The sequence below is a fragment of the Oreochromis niloticus genome, linkage group LG12 (genome assembly GCF_001858045.2).
Source record: "Oreochromis niloticus isolate F11D_XX linkage group LG12, O_niloticus_UMD_NMBU, whole genome shotgun sequence".
NCBI classification, from domain to species: domain Eukaryota; kingdom Metazoa; phylum Chordata; class Actinopteri; order Cichliformes; family Cichlidae; genus Oreochromis; species Oreochromis niloticus.
The window spans coordinates 21,882,392-21,906,256 of NC_031977.2; the positions used below are offsets into that span (position 1 = coordinate 21,882,392).

The window sequence follows — 23,865 nt, forward strand, 5'->3', positions numbered from 1 at the left end:
TTTACAGCTGATGGGTTTTCAAATCCAACACCAATGCACCCAAATGTGTAACTTTAAAACCATACAGACATACATATAAAACCTTACAGACTGATTAGAATACAGAAATGAAACAGATTTAGATTCACATGCTATAAAAGTAGCATATCACTAGATGCTAAGATGAAGTACAAATCGGTAGTTAGTGCACAACACTCAATAATAGACTTGCTCTCTGAAAACATAAAAAGAGCAGTACAGCACCACAGTATTTTTTATTGCAATACCTTCACCAGAATATAAAAAAGGCATATTACACTGTCATTATTTATATAAAAAACAGAGTCTAACCATTTATTTAACAAGCTAAAAAGGCCTTTGCTGTTTTCTGACATTGTCCATATTTCATTAGCATTCATTTCCCAATGGCCATGAGTATAAAACCCTCCAAATTCTGCTCCTGAGTTGAATGCATGATCAATTTCATTGTGCAGCAGAGGGTCATCAAAAATGTTTAGGCCAAGTCTATTGTGTGATACACCCTGTGAACCCTGTGTTCAACTCCTGCAGGAGAAAAGAGAAGCACAGTTTCTGCATGCTGAATATCAATTTCTTTTTAATCTGTGTCCATCACACGATCCTCCATCTCTCATGCACCAGGCTGTGACAGTCTGCATACTCATTCACTGGAGATTTTTTCAGTAGCCCTAGTGTGTGTTGAAGCCTGGACAGCCCAGACTGTAAATTCTTGACTGTTTTGTCTTCATCAAAACATTGGCATTTACTCATGTCCTGAAGTGCTTTTGGAGGTAGACCATCAGTTTTCTAACATTTGGAAATTATGAGGTACCAGACACGCTAGATCAGCATGAAGTATCCCACACTGTAGGCATCTGTAATATATACATTCGGATGCTGTACCAAGAATAATGTTTTGGACATGGATCTCAAGGGTTGCCAATGAGCTGTGTCCACTGCATCTCCACACCCCCTGGCATCTCAGTGCTTTTTACTATCAGTGCGGCCTGCATTTCCTTCTCACATTTGAAATCTCTGCATTATTTATTTCATAATATTTCAGTATTTGTGGTGTCACTGTCATTGCCAAAGACATTTATTTATTTGTTTATTTGTTATTAATGAGCACAATTCCTGGCTTTAAGACACTTTAGAAAAGGCCAAATCAGTGTGAAAATGCTGAGGAGCACTTGCAACGATACTCTAAAGTGACTCCATAAAGGTTTGTGCTTTTATACTCTCAAATAGTACATACCTGTAGTTTAGAATAGAATAGAATAGAATAGAATAGAATTCAACTTTATTTTCATTGCACATGTCACAGGTACAGGGCAACGAAATGCAGTTTGCATCCATCCAGAAAGTGCTTTAGTCGTGATATAGATATATTACAATATAAATTAGCAATAATAGAGATGTGTAAGTATATTACAGAAATGGGTCTATTATGGTATGTTATAATGTACACAGTGTGAAGTATGTTATGAATATTCTATAACTATAAGTATGTAAAGGCTGTAGTGAGTACAAGCTATGTACAGGCTATGAACAGGATATAAATATGAAATAAAAACTATACAGAAATCTGAGATATACAGTTATACAGAATGTGAACTATGTAAGTTATAAACAGTTGTGGGATTAAAAATTATCGTATGTACAGAATGATTATCTACACAGAACTATACAGTAGTGGTAAAGTGCTAGTGGTTGTGGGTGTGTGTATGTTCAGTCCATGAGTTTAACGTGGGTCAGATGTCAGGAGGCAGAGTTCAGGAGTCTGACAGCTGTGGGGAAGAAGCTGTTCCGGTACCTGGTGGTCTTAGTCCGGAGGCTCCTGTAGCGCCTCCCAGAGGGCAGGAGGGTGAAGAGTCTATGTGATGGGTGACTGGGGTCTCTGATGATTTTCCCAGCCCTTTTCAGACACCGCTTCCTGTAGATGTCCTTTATGGCAGGAAGTGGTGCTCCGGCGATGCGCTGGGCAGTTTTCACGACCCTCTGCAACGCCTTCCGGTCCGAGGCAGAGCAGTTCCCGTACCAGACTGTTATACAGTTGGTCAGGATGCTCTCGATGGTGCAGCGGTAGAAGTTCACCAGGATGTCTGAGGACAGGTGGTTCTTCCTCAGAGTCTTCAAGAAGAAGAGGCGCTGGTGAGCCTTCTTGACCAGCTTGGAGCAGTTGGTCGTCCAGGTGAGATCCTCGGAGATGTGGACTCCCAGGAACTTGAAGCTGCTCACACGCTCCACAGCCGTCCCCTTAATGTGGATGGGTGGATGTGGGTCAGCATTCCTCCTGTAGTCCACGATGAGCTCCTTAGTCTTCTCGGTGTTAAGCAGCAGGTTGTTTCTGTTGTATACAGATGGACATGGTACTGTATGCATGAGCTTGGCTTGGAGCTTTCTTCAGATGAGTCATTTTGAACAAGCCCCTTGTAATCAAGATGATATGGCAGGGAGCAGGCAGAAATGGCCAAGGAAACGGAAATGAGGGATGAGGATAAGGTGAGGCTGGTGTAAAAGACAAGTGACTGGAACTGGTGGGAAAATGTGATGGCATCTAGGAGTCAGGTGGTCAATATCAAGGACTGAAGTTCTGCTTTGGGGAACACTGGGAGTGAGGGACTGATGAGTTTTCTCATTTTCTCATTTCATCTTCAGTTTTCCAATTAATTTCAGATTTAATTTGATGTTTTTACATTGCAGTCACTACTTCTAGTATCTGACGAATGATTGGATATTTTATTAACCTGTTTATATTGATTTATGCTGTAATACCAACACTATAATCTGTGATTATTATTGGAATTTTATTCTAAATTTTAGTATCTCAAGGACAGCCAGGAAACTCTTTCTGTTATTCTTTTTAAACAATCCATCTATTTCATCAGTCTCCTGCAGTATGTGTATGCACATGTGTGTATATGCCAGTTTGAAAAAAACAAAACAGAAATATCTTTAAATAATCATCCATCCATCCATCCATTATCCATCTATCCATCTATCCATCATCCATCCATCCATTATCTATCCATCCATCCATCCATCCATCCATCCATCCATTATCCATCATCCATCCATCCATTATCTATCCATCCATCCATCCATCCATCCATCCATTATCCATCTATCCATCTATCCATCATCCATCCATCCATTATCTATCCATCCATCCATCCATTATCCATCTATCCATCTATCCATCATCCATCCATCCATTATCCATCTATCCATCTATCCATCATCCATCCATCCATTATCTATCCATCCATCCATCCATCTATCCATCCATTATCCATCTATCCATCCAGCCATCCAGCCATCCATTATCCATCTATCCATCCATTATCCATCCATCCATCCATCCATCCATCCATTATCCATCTATCCATCCAGCCATCCAGCCATCCATTATCCATCCATCCATCCATTATCCATCTATCCATCCATTATCCATCCATCCATCCATCCATCCATCCATCTATCCATTATCCATCTATCCATCCATTATCCATCCATCCATCCATCCATCCATCCATTATCCATCCATCCATCCATTATCCATCCATCCATCCATCCATCCATCCATCCATCCGCTTATCTAATTCAGCTGGAACCTGGAATTCCAGCTGGTGAAGAGCAAGACACAGGGTACACCCTGGGCAGGTCGCCAGTCTATTGTAGGGCCCACCTTCATACCTACAAGTTGGAATTGCAAGTTAACCTAGCCCCATGCATGTCTTTGAACTGGAGTACTTGGCAAGAAACCACACAACCCCTACAAACACAGGGAGAACAAACTCCAAAGAGTTTATATGTCCCCTATCCAGATGGTGTATTCAAACAAAAACCCAGGATAATAATAATAATAATAGTAATAATAATAATAAAGATGATGATGATGATGATGATGATGATGATAATAATAATAATCATAATAATTAATAATTAATAATGATAGCACTGTTGCCTCACAGCATGAAGGTCCTGAGTTGGACGCCACCATCTCGCCTGGAGCCTTTCTCTGTGGGGTTTGCATGTTCTCCCCATGTTTGCGTGGGTTCTCTCTGGTTAGCACAGTCCAAAGACATGCATTTACTGTTAATTGGTGATTCTAAATTGCTCATAGGTGTGAATGTGAGTGCGAATGGTCATCTGTCTCTCTGTCTTAGTCCTGTGTCTAACACAAGTTTAAGACAGGTTGACTGAATTGTTGACCTGTCCAGGGTGTATTCTGCATCTTTTCCTATGGTAGCTGGGACAATAATAATAATAAATGTTCTGAATCATTCTCAGTCTCTTCCAAAAAAAATCAAGTGATATTTATCCTTCTTTTAAAAAGCTTTTAAAACATATTTGAAATATATCAACTTCTCTTTTAGATACAATCTATTTGCAATTCAAGACACCTTTTTACAGCTCTTATTGTTCCTTGGCTGAACCGGCAAGATGCGGTCACAGCTAAATTGACTAATTCATTGGCATCACCTGTAACTGAAGAATGCAAATGGATAAAGTTCATTTCTCAATTTTTATATTCTTCTTATCACAGAGAGATCATGTTTTGTTCAATAAATCTAATGAAACCTTTCTAGTTCTGACCTGAGTACACCTTACACACCAAGTGATCGTGCATTCAAAGGACTGCATGAACAAAGTAAATCCACCAATCGGCAAGTTCTTCTCAGTTCCTGCATATTTGGCTTTTGGCAGATAGAGGACTTCATTCTGTAGTTGTGATTTTAGAAATCTCAACATTTCACCTTGAGTTTAAGCGTGGGTTTGGCAACACTTTCATCACTGTTAAATCCAATTGGATCAATGCCCCCTGTTTTGATATCAATAATAAAAAAAAACTACTCCAGGGATGACAGTTTGACTGAATGATGAAGCCAAGTGAAATGCTAATTTAGGATTAGTGTCAGACAATAATAAATGCAGTGCAATGGCTTTCATATCTATCTCTGCACTTCACCTTGCGATCAGGCTGGGGTTTGGCAACACTTTCATCAGCCAGCCCCGGCTGCTAAACCAACCTTGATGACTGTCTCAGCAGAGCTCTGTTAAAGAGCCCTAAGCAGTAATAGAGTTGATTTCAACAGCCTGGCATCAGTTCCATTTTGCACTGTATCAGCAGTGTTCTTTACTTGCTGTGCGTGCCTGTGTGTTTAATCAGTGTTTTGGTATGTGGGGCCAATATGGTAATGATAAATACTAATTTGCAGGTGTTGATGAGGAGCTCTATTGATGTTGTTGTCTGGTGTTCATTGACAAATTCAGAGTGGAGAATAAATGCTGCTGTTACACCTGAAGTGTGCGTTGTGTTTGTGCTTAGAAGACTATGTATTGCCTGCTACATTTCCACCTTTGAGTCTCTGCGACATAAACTGTTAAGGTTTAGCACTCATTTTAAAATTTTATTGATTACTTTTAAGGCATTGTAAGACCTGTGATACAGCCCCTACATCTTCTGCAGCACCTGGGAGACTGTTTTCTAGTCTAACCTTAACGATTCTCAATTTATTTTTGCCGGTATTATAACACACATACGCTGTTACTTTCATCTTAGTTCTGTCAAACATCCAAACATTAAAAGATACTCCTCAAATCTTTTTTTTTTTCATTTCACTCTTATTTTACTTCTCTTCTTAGACCAAATAAAACATCTTTTCCATCCAGGTTCTCCTAAATAACTATTAAAAGCGTGTTTCAACCTCAGCTGTTGATGCAGAGATGTAAACATGCACTATACTGACTGAGTGTGCATCTAAGTACGCGCAGTCATCCCCGCTGAGGAAAATATTTACATAGATTAGTAATCCCAATAGCACATTACCATATCTTTTGAAATGCCATAGACATACTAATATAACTACTTGTTCTTCAAAGCATATCAGCATACAGTGTATGCACACTTATGACAGACACACATATACATCTGGTGCAGGTGTGTTTTAGTACAGAAACAGAGATGTTACTGCACAAATTTTCAGAATATTATTTATAAGAATTGGGAAAACTGTCACTATTGTATAACTCAATGAAATATTACTTGGAAGAATTGAACTTCCTTTATTTAAATAGAGATATTAATGTATTTGGCGATTAGACTCTGATGGCCCATCATGGCAGAATGGAGTCCCAGCAGTGAAAGGATTTAGTGCAGGACCCCCTGGAGTCTAGACACTGGTGGTGGTGGTGAAGATGAAAAGCTCTGACTGAGGTGTCAGTGAGGTGGTTGGGGAGGAGGTGGGTTGCATGAATGAGTCTGAAAGCGAGAATGACGGAGAGCAGAGATTTAAACTGTGCAAACTGGAGGTTGATAGCCCCAAAGAAGGCGGGTAAAAAGACAATTGGACTAGAGTGATGATGTCAGTATTGAGATTGACTGTGGGGGAAAGCGAGAGTGATGTAGAAAACAGAAATGCAGCCTAACACCTCATAGAGCAGGCAGATGAGTGATTATAGATCTTCCTTATTGAACTTACCCATAAGCTTCATTTTAATGGTCTGTGGCTTTGATTACATTTTCACAGCATTTATTTTGACTTCTCTATAATATATAAACAGTTGTTGCTTTCTCTAGTACAACAGATTAAACAATAATATTTGTTAATCCTGAAAACAAAAAAGCTTATTGTAGATGGTGGTCTGAGTGCCTCCAAGTGTGTAGAAGCAGAAATAATTACTGTTTAAAGAAGCAGCAATCTTGTGTGTTGTTGTGGGCATGTCAGAAGTATAACATATTGTGTGACTTTATAAAAGATCCCACCTATTAAACACCAGTGTTATTTACAGCTTACAGATAGAAGCTGTTAAAATGTACTCTTAAGTTATCCCTCACTCACTTGAGGTAAAGATTTCAACACGGTTATGACCTCACTGTGAAAGGTCAATTTAATGAACCTCAGTTTGAATCTCTATCCTGACAAACATCAACAGAAGCTGAAGTTTTCCCACTGAGTATGTGATAGCAGCATGAGACAACGCCATGTCCTTTCAGTCCTTCTCCAGCGTATGACAGTTGCACAAATTTATCCGTGCGGCACAACCGCAGTAACTTAAATAATTATCCCTAATAATGACACGGGGTATGACATTGTGTGTTTCTCTTCAGAAAGGTGGCCAGTCTGCAGACTCGCAGTTTATACGCTACAGATTAATGTTCTGGTCCATTCACTGAAGGTTACTAAAGTGTATGTAGGTGAAATGGAACGTTTCTTCTTCTGCTATCACAGTAACTGTGAAAGTAATGCCGCCATGATGAGAAAAAAATCACGAGAGACCACCTGTATTATGTGTCATTGTCAAATGTCACACAGTACGTACTGTGATGATATAAATGTGGATCTGATGTGAAAATCATACTTGTCTTGGTTTCGCTGTGTACAGTTACCATTTCTTTCTCTTTTTTTTGCTGAAAAAACAGTTTGTTTTCCAAGATATGTAGGGAGAATTGACAAAAAAAACCCCACGTGATTATAGTGATGAAAATCACAATAATAATTACAGTAATTTTGACAATAACAGCAATAATTGTAAGATAAACCAAAAATAACACATCCTAAATCTTTTCCTTGCAGTTCGGGGTGAGCGGCCTGACCAGTTTCTTGGAGTTCACTGACAACGGCACTAACCCCAACATCTTCTTTGAAATCCTGGGTACAAATTATGGAGAAGACAGAGGACGAGGAGTCAGTAGGGTAAGTAGTTAAAACAGAACCTCTGTGTGGCGTTCTGCTGTGGGTGAAGGGAGGATAATTTCTTCAAATGCGTAGAGTAGATTTGCATAATTCCTGGATTTACTGGGGAATTCCATTGCACCTAGTCTCTAAATGGTGTCTCATATTTACACAGGTATTTCTTCATTTTGCCTGTCACCCCTATAGCAGCATAGAGTCCAGCTTTTCTTATATATTTACACCTGTATTCTTTCTTTCTCCATGTCTTTATTGTTTTCTTTCTTTCCCAAGCCATTAACATCTTGAGCAGAACAAATGATTTTTTTGTGTTTTCATTTTTTATGTTTTCTGTCCACCCGTCGGGTAAAGCCAGAGCACTGCAGCTCACCTCCCCTTCAATAAAGCATGGTGTTAATTGGATTCATTAGAAGCATCTTCAAATGCTATTTGGTAATGATACGTGCATAATGAATTTTAACAGGCCTCATAAAAGACAGCCATGCACGCACATATTCATAACATTGTTTGTTCATTGATTGTGTGCAAGTGTGTGGTTGTGGGTGTATGTGTGTGTGCACTTAGTTGTGTTTTACAGGCTATATTAAAAAAAAATGTACATTCAAATCTGAGATGGGCATGTGTTTTTTTTTTATTTTTAAGGTGATCTATATGTCTCTGGTAAAGAACACACTTGAGTGAAAAACAGCTGATAAATAAATTAATTAGTTATTATTTTATGCATAATACTGATAACTTTCTACTGGACAGTGCTGTGAACAGCCTCAGTCCATGTTCTTGTTTGCAATACACTTATAGAAACAGGACACAAAAACGATGTCCTCAGACACGTATGCACAGTGCGTCTGTCCCTCTATACCTGAGGGATCTCTTCACAGATAACAGTGATCTGTGATTATGGATAATGTGGTGAGGCACCAGCATAACACAGCATGCCATCACAGACAAAATTAATCTTTAAAGCACAGGATAATTACATTAAGGCACAATTCCCTAATCGCAGAGCATAATTACTTCTTAGGGAATTCAAGCACTTGTTATACAGTATTCCTGCCACAGTCCCCCTTAATTCTCTGAACATTTGTTCATTTGTCATTGGGATTCAATTAAATTCATACATGGTATTAAAAAAAAGACTAAAGAAAGGCTGCTATTCCGCTCAGAGGGTCTGGATAGTAACTTTTTTTTTGCAGCTGGAGCAAACTCTTCCAAATCACATGGCGCCCTCTTAAATGGTGTTCATACTGAGCATCTAACCTACAATAAAAGCATGTCAATGAGCTAGTGTGTAAGGCTGGAAATATAGTGAAATATACTCAAATATGCAGTCAAAAACAGAAAAGAAGAAGCAAGAGAAAAGTCCTGCTGGAACCTTTTTATGTATATAAATCCATGGAGAGGAAAAACTATAAAGAAATTAATATCCTCGGATATCAGCAGAAAAAGAACTATCACCAATACATCAGTCATTCAATTAGTTATAGTCCCTGAATGCAAATGTGGGTATGTTGCAGAAGTTTTAGCAATGCATACTGATTGCAATGAAAACCAAGAGCTGTTATTTGTCCTTTCCACTCTGCATTATGTGCTTAACAAAAAAAGCTAAGAAAGAATATACTTAATTGAAATATACTTAATATTATAAAAATTATCTGTTTCTCTCACTCAAGTCAATTTTTTTCTTTTGTACTGTGTGCTTAAGTGATACATAGTTCTTGTTTCATTTGCAAAGTAAAATGTACAGCATGTAAAATAAAGTAACTTAATTGAGTGTAAATCAAAAGATTAAAAAAAAAAGAAAAGTTGACTTAACTGCATAATTTTCTAAATTTCTAATATATGTAAACCAAGCCAATAACTGTTTGGTGTTAGGTGCACATATACTACTAAAAATTATAATAATAAAAATACTATTGCAAAAAAAATACTGTAATAAAAATATATATTTTTCACCAACATCCCATTTTTTATCATGGTTAAAAAACTGAGCCACGAGAAAGGAAAACTGGAAGAAAAAGGCTCGCACTCTATAATTTTCAATCCAAGCTGGTATTCTTATGAAAGAAATAATAATGGCAGAGTAAAAAACAGCCGTGAAATAAAAGGAACAGAAACAGTTTCTTTCATTTGTACGAATTACTGATAAAGTTCCTCAGTTTCATAGACTCTGGGTCGTTTACACTTCAGTGCAAATAGAGAAAAGGAAGCTTTTTTATAAGCTTTGTCATATGTTTGCTGAAAAGAAAATTCTTGAAACTCAAATAAACCCACGTGTTCTGTTCACTGTTGAAACGTTGTAACATATTTATTTAACCACCCCTGAAGTCTGGGGACAGGTGTTAAAGAAGTGTAAATAAATAAAGGGGCCGCATTCCTTATAGAAACTTTTGATCCGTTATTTATGAATTGCTCTGTGGTTATCTTGTATTTTGACATAGGTGTTGAAGTCACATGACATTTCCCATAAAAAATGAAAAAAAGTCTAACTCTGGAACCAGACGCAATTACCATTGGTTATATTCCTGCATAAATTATAGATCATCTCCCTTTTCACACTTCATCTTTAGAACATATATATTAATCATGCCATATGAAGTTTAATGTGTTTTTCTTGTACCTGAGTACGGTTCTGCATTAAAGATTTCTCCGTTTTTGACAACAGTCCTCAAAAAGCCCAGCTAAATTGCAATCAATGGGAGTGTGTCTTTTTGACCTAACCAAACCATTAACAATACATGCTTATTCCCCTAATTATAGTAATACCACTGGTTTCATATGAGCATACCACTTAACCTGGCCTTTCTTTTCTATCCTTCCTCATGGTTTCTCTTTGAGCTTTCTTAGGCCTGCTCACAGTTTCATTAATAACTTTTGGTTTTTTTTGTTATTGTTGTTTTTTTTCTTAATTAATGTATTCTTCTGAGCGCCATTCTCTTTTACGACTGCCTCCTTCTTCATCTTCCTGTTATATTTTTCTTCACCAATCCGCTTTGACTTTATCCCCATCATACTTCACACAGATGCATACAGCTATCGAGCGATAATAATAGTAGCAAATACCTGAGATCAGTCATAATTATTACCACTACACTGTGGTAGAATTGGATTTTTGCTCCATTACCTTCGGTTTCTATACACGGAGCCTATATATCTCTCTATATATACATATACAGGCATGTCAGGCTCCACTGATCTCTTACAGAGAGGCGACAAGACTGCCATGTGTAATTGCTTCGTTAGCTATCAGCTACATCTTAAATGACTTCAGAGAGAAAAACAGCATCGAGTACTTTAAAACAGGCACAATAAAAAAAAGGCTTGTGGCTAACTGAGGAGATAAGAAGGGAGGAGGTTTAGATTTGAAGAAAAAAGAGATAAAATGAAACAAGCTGAACAGCATGAGAGACAGTTAGAAAGGAGATAGATGACCTAATCCTTTCAGATCCCATGCAAGCGATAGAAACAGCAGCTCAGGTCATAATAGAGTCACAATCATTACATTCTTACTCTCACATATGCCCATGGTCTCCTTACACTCACACACGGGCACATATTCTCCATCTTTTGGAGGAGAGATTGAAACGTTCTCCCTCTTTATGAGAATCAATGCCCTGCAAGCTGCAGTGTTCCTAAATTGAGGTCACTTCAATTATCATCTCCAGTCTTATTTGACATATGTGGTAAATTATGTTAAGTGACTTCAGAGAGTCATGGGACCCTGGGAGCCTTTTCACAGTCCCGCCACCATGTGAAAAACATTCCCCATCATTACATGTTTTGAATGATTGAAAGACATTTTTCTTTTATGTGATCACTTAATGCGCGCACAAGCTCAAATACCCTTAATAGCTGCAGTCACTTGGGAACACATGCAAGCCCATTCACACGCGCATTTGCATAAATCTTCTGACATGTTTGAAAATGTTCAGTTAACCCTTTTTCCTTTTGCATAACAATTTATGTCAGTCTGCATGACCATCAATGCGTGACATAGAGAGGGAGACGCAGAGTTTCCTCTCGTTTAGCACACAAACACACAGAGAGGTTTTGCTACAGAAACAAAACCAGAAACTGAGCTCCAGACAGGGTTAATTACTGTTAAAATTTGAGAAATCCAAGCCACAGTGACACACAAAGCTGTTTTTCACCGCCACTCCATAGACATATGAATTAACCTTTGGATCACAATGCAACAAAAGCTTCTATGTAGTCTTTTAAAGGAACAACAATGGTGAATTTTTATTCTGAACACATGTCCCAGATATATTTTTACTTCAATACCACTACAGTAAGCAGAAAAATGTCAGAAGAAATTGAGCACTGTCTTGTGTTTCCTTTCAATAACACACCTGTTATTGGCTCACAGACTAATATCCTGTGGATTGTCTCTGTTTTGATGTTCGCAGTGCACTGTCCCAACAGGAATCCTCCATATATCTGCTGAAATAGCTTTTTACTGGATTCAGAGCCTAAACTAATGTTACCTGACTTATCACCTTTTTTTTTCTAACCACCATTAAGTGTTGTTCAACATATCATGAAATTGCAGACTGTCATTTATATCACTGTTCACCTGAAGAGAAAAAAATGCATATATATAAATAAAGGGACACCCCTGAGGAGGATTGAGGTAGTAGTTTTTTAAATAAATATGCATTTGTAGCGCAGCTGAGACAAAACTGAAATCCTAAGACCTACAGGCCAGATGAAGATTTCTGATAACATCAAATACATTATAGCTGATAACACAGAAATAGGCATATTAAAATGTTTAATTAATTCGGATTATTCATGCACAGCATGTTGATCAGCGCTTCAGATTATCTGTGATTATGGAACACATCCGAGAGGCAACAGCCCTGAAGGGCAAGTTACCATGCTCTGTGGATGAGGGCTAATACCACTGAAACTGACTGTCAGAGGTATATGAAAAGGTTCAGGGTGAGATAAATAAGGTAATGGTAAAACACCGAGAGAAGTTAGAGTGATTGATGTGAAAAAAGACATTTTGATTGGCTCGTGAAGTAAAGTAAAATTTTATAAATAAGCCGCAGAAAGCTGGTCTGGTTGGAAACATGCAGTGTTATGGTAAGCGAAGGATGGAAGACAGTGATAGACAAAAATGTCTCCAAGGAGAAAAATCTCTATTTTCCTCATTTTTTTCCATCTTATTAAGTAGATTTGCATGAATCGTCATTCACCATGCCCCCCCACCCCCCACCCCACCTCCAGGCAAGGTGGGAGATTGCAGAAAGGAGGGAAAGAAGAAGCTGTAAAAGATGCATGAGTGAAAGAAAGATGGAAAAGGGCATGGAAACAGGAGCGATAGACGTAGGAGCAGAGGGATGGAGAGAGAGAGAGGGAGACAAGAGGATGTCATTGATTTGTCCTGCTCGCAGGTTCCTTCCTCTCCACTTCTCTGGTTCTCTCAACTGTTAGCATTGTGCATAGGCATCCATGCACTTGTGTGTGGCTTCCTTTGCCTTGTGTATTGTTCTTGCATTTTGCTGAGTCCGTATTGTAGTGTGGGATGGCAGAACCTGGATAAGTAACAGAAAACAATGCTGTGATTTCACAAAAGATCTTTAGTATATATGTTTCAGGCGCCAGTAGTGAACAGCCAAACTTCTTCAGCATTAATGAAGTTAGAATTTTAACACAACAACATTGAACAATCATTCAGATGAGATTCATAGATGTAGTGAAGGAGGACATGCACACAATTGGTGTGACAGAAGACATCTATCACTGTACAACCACAGTGAGTGTTTGGCCCATGTTGCCAGTAATAAGTCTTACCCATTCCTGCTTGGTGTTGGAATCTGCCAGGGCTGTCAGTCCATACGTTTTATGGACAGAATTTCATGGCACAGCCAAGTGTTGTCTCATGATCTCGCCTCTGCTTTTTATGGTGGAAATGAGAATTAGCATCTCCAAGTCAGAGTCCATGGTTATCAGCTGAAATAGGGTGAAGTGTCCTCCAAGTGGAGGAGTTTAAGCATCTCGGGATCTTATTTACAAGTGAAGAGAGATGGGAGTGGGAGATTGATTGACAGATTGGTGTCGTGTCTGGAGCAACTCTTGACCAATCGTTGTGACAAATTAGAAAGCTGAGTATAAAAGCGAAGGTGTCAGTTTATTGGTTAATCCGCATTCCTTCCCTCACCGATGGCCACGAGCTCTGGATTGTGTCCAAATGAGATCACAGAGACAAGCAAATGAGCTTCCCCAGATAGGGTGAGGAGTTTGATCAATCGGGAGGGACTCAGAGTACAGCCACTACTCCTCCACATCAAAAGGAACAGGTTGAGATGGTCAAGACCTCTGAATAGTATAATTTCTGGGTGCCTAATAGATGAGAGGTTCTGGGCATGTGGGGCACCAGGAAGAGGTTGTGGGGCAGACATAGGACATGCTGGAGAGATTACATCTCTTGGTTGACTTGGGATCCCTCAGTACCCTCTGGATGAGCTGGAGGAGGTAGCCAGGGAGTGGGAGCTCTGGGCTTCTCTGCTTAGACTGCTACCGTTGTGACTCAGATCTTGATAAATGGTAGAAAATAAAGAGATGGAAAATTTTAGCACATATTTTTAAAAATATGAAGATATATTAAACACATAGGAATTAAGAGAATTTTAAAAATATGTAATTCAAATGAACATTTATATTTCAAGACTTAACATTTAATCACTGGTCGCCTGGCTCTGATGTAAAATTGGCTGTTATGTACAAAATTTTATTACAGCAAAGTTTTTATGTACTCAGATCCCAATAAGTGGTACAAAATAACATAACAAATAGACTTCAGTTATTTCTGATTAAAAAAAGATGTATGGCATATTGTGAGAAGGAAGTTAAAATAACATAATTTGCAATGAAAAGACATCAGAAGCCCAAAATAGTAGAAGTAGAAGCACAGTAGAACAATAACAAATTGTGAATGATTACATGCAGATGATGGAAAAAAAACCTCAAAACAAAACATGTTACTTTAACAAGGAGTAAGCTTACTATTAATAGTGATAAGCTCAGTGATAGCATACACCATCTGATCTGCGAGGTGTCAATCAAACATACTTGGTAAAATGTCAAAATATCCATTTACGTCCTCAGTCCTACCACATTATTCTGTCCATTTCCAGTGTGGCCAGGGCGGGAGCACAACAGATTATTTTTTTCAACCTTTGTGGTAACAGCTTTTACCCTTGTGAACTCATGAATTCTTGAGTATTTGCAGGCTTCCTCTGTGGGACTGATTGATGTCTTCCATTTGTTTTAGCTGGAAGGTCGTGTCAGTCAAGAGTTAACACACATGCGCTGACCAGCAAGTTATAATCCGGGTGACCACAGCACAGTGGACACTGGATGCTAACTGAAGCTGACGAAGTGCCTCTGGTGTCCTTGGATCAGTCTAAGTTTGGCAGCGCATGTGAATATTATCTGTGTGTGCTTGTGACTGAACAGCAGTCTCCAAAAAAGAAAACATAGAGAGAGGCAGAATGAAGAGCCGGGTGGAGAAAAGGAAAAGAATCAGATAAGTGAGGCAAACAAATGTGAAAATACAGAGGAGAGGGAAACAGCATTTTTAACTATTACTTGCTGTCAAACAAACCCCATTGGGAACTTCATTGTGGTGCCAAACAAAAACATCCGTTGTGCAAACAGTATGGGTAACACCAAACACTAGCCCGACAGCCACTCTTCTGCTTTTCTGTTTGTTGAGACAAGCCAGGAGAAGTTTTATTCCCCAGGTACTCAACTGTCAATCCCGTCTCATGTCTCCTCCAAGACAGATTCTGTGCTGTGACATAGGGAATCTGAGCATAAGCACACTGATTTTTAAGAAAATGCCGCAACTGTAATAGGTGGCTGCATATACTGAGGTTCAGCAGCTTAAAGAATTTCGGCGCTGATGTACTGAAGCAGCTCCCTGAATTTTAAGGAAAGACAGAAAGACAGAAAGTGAGCACAAAACAAGGGATAAAAGAACAGCAGTGTTATTGTGTGTGCATTATAAAAGTTTTACATTCTGCTCCATACCTATTTCTGGAATACTGCAGGCACTATTGTCTCTATAAACCCTTACCCCTGAAGGAAAAAAAACATGCAAAGGAGTACTGAAAAAAAGACAGAATTAAATATCTCTGATGTCAGAACCCTTCACCCAGTCCTATCCTCTTTATTTCCATTCTGCTGTAATAAAGAATGAAAATGTCTGGTCTCCACATGAGCTTGAATTTCCCCTATTTAAAACATACATACTGCCTACAAGACCAAACATAAGAGTGTTTGGTCTTGCAAAGGGGCAAGATATATATATATAAACTATAAACAGCTATACATCTTTAAATTTATTAGCTTACAAAAGAAAAGTAACTGGAAGTCTTTAGATTATTTGTGTTATTCTAAAGTGTACTGCAATATTCTATATATTCTTTATCCATTCTTTATGTCTTTTGCACATAGTTGGGCTGCATGTGCACTGCTGCCACTGAGGTACAGAGATCACTGTCAAATCGTGGATGTTATGTTATTAATATAAGGCATATAGCAGTGAGAGGGGAAGAAAAGGTTAGACTGATGTGCCTGGGTGGATGGAAGAATAACGGCTCAGCGAGGTGTGAGTAACATATAAAATTGTGAAAGGATAAGAGGATGGTTATATGAACGAAGGAGAAAATGGAAACAAGAAGCAGCCCTGTTTTGCCCTCAAGCTAATGTTTTTTAAGCCAGAGAGATGTATGGATGGATGAGTATGGAGAGAGAGTGATGGATGGACAGCAGAGAAGTGGAGTAGGGAAATGAGGTGGGTTATCAGTCCTTGGGTTAATCTTTGCTATGTAGTGGATGGATGGATTGATGGATGGATAAATGGATTGACAGGATCAGGAGGAGACATAAGGGAGGAGGCCTAATTGCCTGTGACCTGGTTGTAAACATAGCACAAGTAAGGTGACAGCTGAGAATGACTGAGAGATCATTAGCAAAGAAGTGAAGGTGATTGATCAGTGGGATCTGACACCAGGTTTGTTTCCTTGTCTTAAGCATACTGTGGTTTTCTGAATAGTGGCAACTGGTGCTAGAGGGGGTGGAGATCTCATGTAGACAAATACGTTTTTACAATAATTTTTTTTATAAATAACAGACTTTTGTATGCCTACCTAAAAATAATGACATTGGAAATAAACGTCATATAGTATACAAATTGGCTACACAGTCATTCAATAATTCAAATTAACTATGGCCTTGATTAGCAGCACACAATGGTAAAAACGAATAACAAGGGACAGCCTGAAATTGAGTTGTATAAGGAGGACCTGCGGCAAACTGGACTAGTGTATTGATGTGGAATACCATTACCTAACATTACCTTATTTCACCATGAAATTGGCAAATTTCCCATAAACTTTCCACATTTTCTTCAAGCTAAATCTGTGCTGGCTCTGTGACAAATATTACTGCTGGCACCAGCAGAAGCAGAGGCTGCTGCAGTGATGGAACTGATGAAGGAGTTATGTGAACTGATGGAACCTATCAGCACATCAGTCTCACACAGTTCTGGCTTCAACATCCTGTTCTTAACTACATTATCCCGCCAGAGATATTGCTTCTATTTAAAATGAGCACCCTCTATGATCGCAGTTTTAGTCACAATTTCACCAGCAAAAATGCCTATTTTTCTTCTGTAATTTTACCCCTGTTTATTAGTTTATTGGTTAATTGGTTTACACATAAATTTAAAGGCACTCAAACGCTGTATAGAGAGTTTTACAGGAGTAACTACATGACTTCTTTCATTATAATCTTGCACAATTTATTTCGCTTTTATTCATGATTTTCAGCACTCACTGGGCACTTTATTAGGTAGTGGGTACACCTGGTCAACAGCTTGTCAACACAACTATCCAGTCAGCCAATCACCTAACATTAACTCAATGCTTTCTTATCTCTTCAGCTCATCTATCTTGTTTAACCAAAATTTTGTTTGAGCAGTATTTGATAAATCACCTTATTTAAAATATAGAGATATTTTTAAAATATAGAAGATATATATCTCACACCATGCCATACGTTGGTCTCCTAATAACAGTCATAAGTCTTTTTCACTAGTTTTTAAAAGCAATGGCAGTTAAATCGATTTATAGATAAAATTCATATTTTGGAGATTAACATTCTGGATTTGTAGCCAGAAAATCATATCAATGTGGACCAATGTCTGTGAGGAATGGCTCCAGCACGTTGTTGAATCTAGCCCACAAAGATAGCATAGATAGTAGTAAAGTACTAAGAATTAAGAAATGAGGTAACAAGTATATGCCCTACACACACACACACACACACACACACACACACACACACACACATATATATATATATGTATATGTATGTGTGTATATATATATATATATGTGTATATATATGTATATATGTATAAATCCTACCAGTGGCTGGACAAAGCTGGACTGAAAGACAGCACAGAGGCACTAATCATGGCAGCACAAGAACAAGCTCTGAGTACAAGATCCATAGAGGCTGGGGTCTATCACACCAGGCAAGACCCCAGGTGCAGGCTGTGTAAAGATGCCCCAGAGACAATCCAGCACATAACAGCAGGGTGCAAGATGCTAGCAGGCAAGGCATACATGGAGCGCCATAACCAAGTGGCCGGCATAGTGTACAGGAACATCTGTGCCGAGTATAACCTGGAAGTCCCGAGGTCAAAATGGGAGATGCCCCCAAGGGTGGTGGAGAATGACCGAGCTAAGATCCTGTGGGACTTCCAGATGCAGACGGACAAAATGGTGGTGGCTAACCAACCGGACATAGTGGTGGTAGACAAACAGAAGAAGACGGCTGTAGTGATCGATGTAGCGGTTCCGAATGACAGCAATATCAGGAAGAAGGAACACGAGAAGCTGGAGAAATACCAAGGGCTCAGAGAAGAGCTCGAGAGGATGTGGAGGGTGAAGGTGACGGTGGTCCCCGTGGTAATCGGAGCACTAGGTGCGGTGACTCCCAAGCTAGGCGAGTGGCTCCAGCAGATCCCGGGAACAACATCGGAGATCTCTGTCCAGAAGAGCGCAGTCCTGGGAACAGCTAAGATACTGCGCAGGACCCTCAAGCTCCCAGGCCTCTGGTAGAGGACCCGAGCTTGAAGGATAAACCGCCCGCAGGGGCGTGCTGGGTGTTTTACACACACACACATATATATATATATATATATATATATATGTATATATATATATATATATATATATATATATATATATATATATATATATATATATATATGTGTGTGTGTGTGTGTGTGTGTGTGTGTGTATCCTGTTAATATGTCTAATGAAAATATTATATCTATACTATATATCTATTTGTATTCATCTTAAGAAATGAAATTAATTTCTCTTCATCTTCATTTTTGTTACCCCTGACTTCAGTCCTTGGCATACACAAGTAGACTACCAGAGGACTGAAAAACACAATGGTATCATTGGTTGATAATCTCTGAGTAAATCACCACATGCCTACAGTAGATCTTCTCATAGGCTTGATAAGCAAAGACAAGAAGGATTTATGGTGTGCCTGTTCCAGTTTGTGTGTATGTGTCTGTGTTGTTGCACATTATAAAGGGATTATATTGGGGGCTGGGGGTGGGCAGATTTGCATTGGTTTGATATGCCATCATTCTTATGCTTCCTCTTCTTCTAACTCTTGTCAGGCTTTTCTCTCTCATTTCATTTCAATGCACCTCCTTTCATCTTATTCCATGCCACACATTCTCTTTTCTTTACAATACTGTCCTTTTAGAACTTAAAGTCCCTCAATTAGATAAGATGTGGTGTCCACACCATTCTCTTGGTCAGACTATCTGTGGTCTTCAGTGTGAAAGTATGTAAAAACTACCTGTTACCATACTGTGCCACAGTGTGTGTAATAAAAAAATGTCAGAAAACAGTGCAGAAGTCAGCTATCATTTAAAGAAGAGCTTTGAGACATCCTTGTAAAAGCCTGCAGGACTATTCATGAATACTGAATACTAAAGAAATTGAAAGAAAGCCTAAGAGAGTTCCCTCAACTCTGAGGGCAGAAAATGAAACCAAAACCAATGAGACCACAACATACTGGTGATTGACATATTTCAAAGTAGTTAATACATTAGAGGATCAGCTAAACTACTCGAGCCCGGAATGTGCACTACAGTCAGTGTCAAAGCCACGAGCAACAATTCAGTCACTTCCTGTGTCTACACAGCTTTTGGTTGTTTATGTAAACATGTAACTGTAATTTCAAAGAAAAAAAAACATGCTAATAAACATGGTCATAACTGATCAAATCTGTGAAAACAATGTTTACAAAGCCTAGAAGTAAATACTATTTAGAATGAAACTTGATTAACAAAAGAGTTTCGATGAAAAGTTCAGACTCTTTTTTTCTTCTCTGTGAAATGTTTTTAGCTGTTCATCTGCCTATCCTTAACACATCATAGTTTATATATGAGTAGATTTGTCTAGTTCTAAACTTTTTCAGTGTATCTTGCTGCTTGTATTTTTCTGTCTCTCCATGTTTCTCTCCACTCTCTATCTAAAACTTTCTTCCTCGCTCTATATGTTTAATTTGTGATCCATATGACTGTCCTTTCTTTAGCGACTCATTTTTTTGTCTTACCTACGTCCTTTCTTGTCTCTCTCTTTTATTCTCCCTCTCTTTCTGTCTGCCAGCTGGGCCTGTAGGCTTTCAGCAGCATTACAGCTTGTAAACCTCGGATTACAGCACCCAGAGTCTGCCTAGCACTGCATGCTTCTGTGGATCACAAATACACAAGTGTGACATTCACCCATTCATCATTTACACATAAACATATAAGATATTTAAATAGCCTTGGATAAACATGCGCCTTAAAGTAAGACAATGCATTTGTACATAGCAGTATGGGCACACAATGACTACACAGGCTTAGTGTCTACACCGTTCTCCACTGCATTAAGTTCCACAACGTCCCTTCACTATCATAGTGAGCTCACTAGAGGATTACCTTTCTGCTCCTCAGTATGTTTGCCTAATTTTCCTACTGATTATTGCTATCGTTTGCCTATTTCCCCATGGCCTCTATTCACATTGTGCAAGGACATGTATAAGCATAATGCCTTTCAGCATTCAGCTAAATCACCAGTTTTTAATATTGAACTTACAGTACTTGCAAAACAATAACTGAAAATGTGTTAAGTTTAGTCTTTAAGATTTCTTATTTCTTAAAAAGCAGCCTGCTTATAATAGTTTGTGTGATGAAATAAAGAAAAGTGTCGTATTTACCTTACATAGTTCAAGGCCTACTTGTTTAAAAGTTTTGTTTCATAATTTGGAAAGTTTTTGGTTAATAGGTCCAGAGTGTAAGCAGAGCGATTTAAGGGCCAGATTCTTAGACGAAATGCAGTTGAAAAATTTGCTTTTGCGTTAGTTTACTGAAAACAAGTGGATTCACCTTGGTTTATTTTACTTTAGAGCATTGCTCTTAAAATACACACAGCTTGATTTAGTTTTGGCCTGCTTCCCTGTACACTAAGGCCCTCTCATATTAGCATGGACAATTTGCTTTTTCTATCTATCATTAATGAAATCAAGTGAGGAAAGGCAACAGCTCTTCTGGATCTTAATGTTTTATGTTTTTTCTTTCTTTTCATAGCAGAGTTTTAACTGTCATTTGCTGAGCAGTGATGAACTATGTGTGCTGAGAGTGGCTTTCAGAAGCATTCCTGACTCTCAAGTAATGATTTCCCATAAAGAATCCTATGTAGTTTAAAGGCTATTCTGCTTCCATAGACTGTGCAGCTATTTAATATTGGTTGTCAGCCTTGTCCTGTTTTATAAGATTATGTGGGATATAAATGATGCATAGAGAACGATAAAATTCCCAATTTCTTGATTTCTTTTATCTTTCAGTTTGGTTATTCTTTAATTGTTGAGATCCCTTTATACCAGTGTAAAAAATAATCTTTTAAACATGTGGGTAATAATAAAGTAGAAAGCATTTATTTTTATTTGCAAAAATCTTTCATTTCATTCTCAAAATTTCTATAATGCTACACTTACAATTAAATACAGGGTTGAAATGATTTGCATTTTCTATATCATTCTAACCGTTTTCTTTTTTTGTGAGGACAGTTGCATTTAATATTTTATTATTTTTTTTCCTGCATGAGCCTCTGTACCTCTGCTCTGTGTTTTCTGTGCCTGTTGTCTTTTTCTGCTAGATAAATGTCAGTTTACAGGAGAGGTCAAGAGATGTGCTAATGCAACAAAACAACTGCTTTTGGAGATACCAGACTCTGAGACAGGCCCTCAATGAACAGCAAGAATCAGAGTGACGGGTGACAGGACTGAATGTGTTTTTGTGTGTGTGAGTGTATTTGTGTGAAAGTGAGAGTAAGTGAGTGTTCGACAGCTGAGAAGTGAAGGGTGCTAAGTGTATCCAAGTGTGCCAGAATGGCTGTAAAACTAACTTTAACTGTATCCACATGCAATACACACATGCAGCTCTTATTCTAACTTTAACCATTACAACTGAATATACGTCCATCTAGCCCTTAACGCTAAAACATGCCTTAACCCTCAAATAGTCATTGAAATCTACAAGGTCCCTCCAAAGCTTTTGGACCCCAATAGTATGGTGAGATCCATTATCAGGATCTCACCTGATAATGCAAACAAACACACACAGACAAACACACAGATCTTTTGAGGGACTAGCTAAGTGGTTAGACTGGCACAGGTCAGTCTAGCTGTCTGAGTGCTGCAGATATCATATTGACTGAATCACTTGGTAGAATTTGTTTTTTGTACCTATGAAAAAAGGACTATATCTAGTGTAGCTTGACCTAAGATGTAAAAAATACATTTTTGTCAACATACTTAACTTGCTGTGTTATGAAGTAAATGAAATCAAAAATATATTTAACACTGTGCACAGTTTAGAACATGAATAACTATACAAATTAAATATTTACATAAACATTTACAATAGGGGTTACTGAAAACACTTACCTGCAGTTTGTCTGTAGAAAATGAAGCAAATAATAAGAAAGTACATCAGACAATACATAAGAGTGTTATGATGAAGGGCCATGAAAGTGTAGAGCAAATAATGCACCCAATAACGTATTACAGAATAAGCACCAAGGTGTTTTCATATGTTCCTGTACAAACTGTGAGATGTAAAAGGTTCTGAAAACAATAAAAATGTTACTCTCTTATATAACAGAAATTCAGCTACCAGAAGATTGCGCATGAGCTCTACACAGAACGAGCAAAAAAAAATGTAATAAGTGGTTATTCATTGCTTACGTAAGATACAGAAAGTGTTGTTCAACATAGGGATGGTTTTCTAGTTGTAGACTAAGTGAAAGCACATTCATGTCAGTGGAATCAGAAGAAAAGCTACACAAAAATAAAATAACATTGTGCATGCTGCCTTTCTGATGTTCTCAAAGTAAGATTCCAGATTTCATGTTATCATGATTGTATATGTACATGCATAATTTCTAACTGCACACGTATGCACATGTGTTATTTAAACCCCTGTGGTATTTAATGGCTTAAACGTTCCCGCTATACTGAACATTAAGAGTCCCTATGGCTTTACATCTTTAGCTGCACTTTAATCGTAATGATAGCTTCAGTGTGCTTAGAGTGCAGTGAAAATTTCTGATTCCTTAGTTTTTTGCATATTTGTCTCATTTACTTATTTCATTATCATCAAACAAATTTTAATATTAGACAAAAACTACTCAAGCAAATACAAAATGCAGTTTTGCAAAAGATTCGATTTATTAAAGGGAAAAAAACATCCAAAGCTCCCTGGCCAAGAATCATTATCCACAAATGGTAAAAAAAATTGGAACAGTCATGAACCTTTCCAGGAGTTTCTGGCCAAATTACTCCAAGTGCACAGTGACAACTCGTCCTGGAAGTAACAAAAGAACCCATAATAACATCTAGATAACTGCAGGCCCCACTTGCTTCAGTTAAGGTCAGAGCTCATGATCTAGCAATAAGAAAGAGACTGGGCAACAATGGCGTCCATGGTAGAGTTCCAAAGTGAAAACCACTCCTGGCCAAAAAGAACACAAAAGCTCATCTTACAATTGCCAAAAAAAAAAAACATCTTTATGGTCCC

General features: G+C 38.3%; 1 protein-coding gene across 3 annotated transcripts in view; it reads left to right on the forward strand.

Moving 5' to 3' along the window:
- Positions 1–23,865, forward strand: part of grid2 (glutamate receptor, ionotropic, delta 2) — a 483,691-nt gene that overhangs the window by 333,584 nt on the left and 126,242 nt on the right. For all 3 annotated transcript variants that reach the window (XR_003213195.1, XM_005452094.3, XM_005452093.3), the window contains exon 8: positions 7,578–7,697. Coding sequence is in view for 2 of the 3 variants with exons in the window: in XM_005452094.3 (XP_005452151.1) it covers positions 7,578–7,697 (120 nt within the window). In the remaining variant the exon portion in view is untranslated. The remainder of the gene's footprint in view (positions 1–7,577; positions 7,698–23,865) is intronic.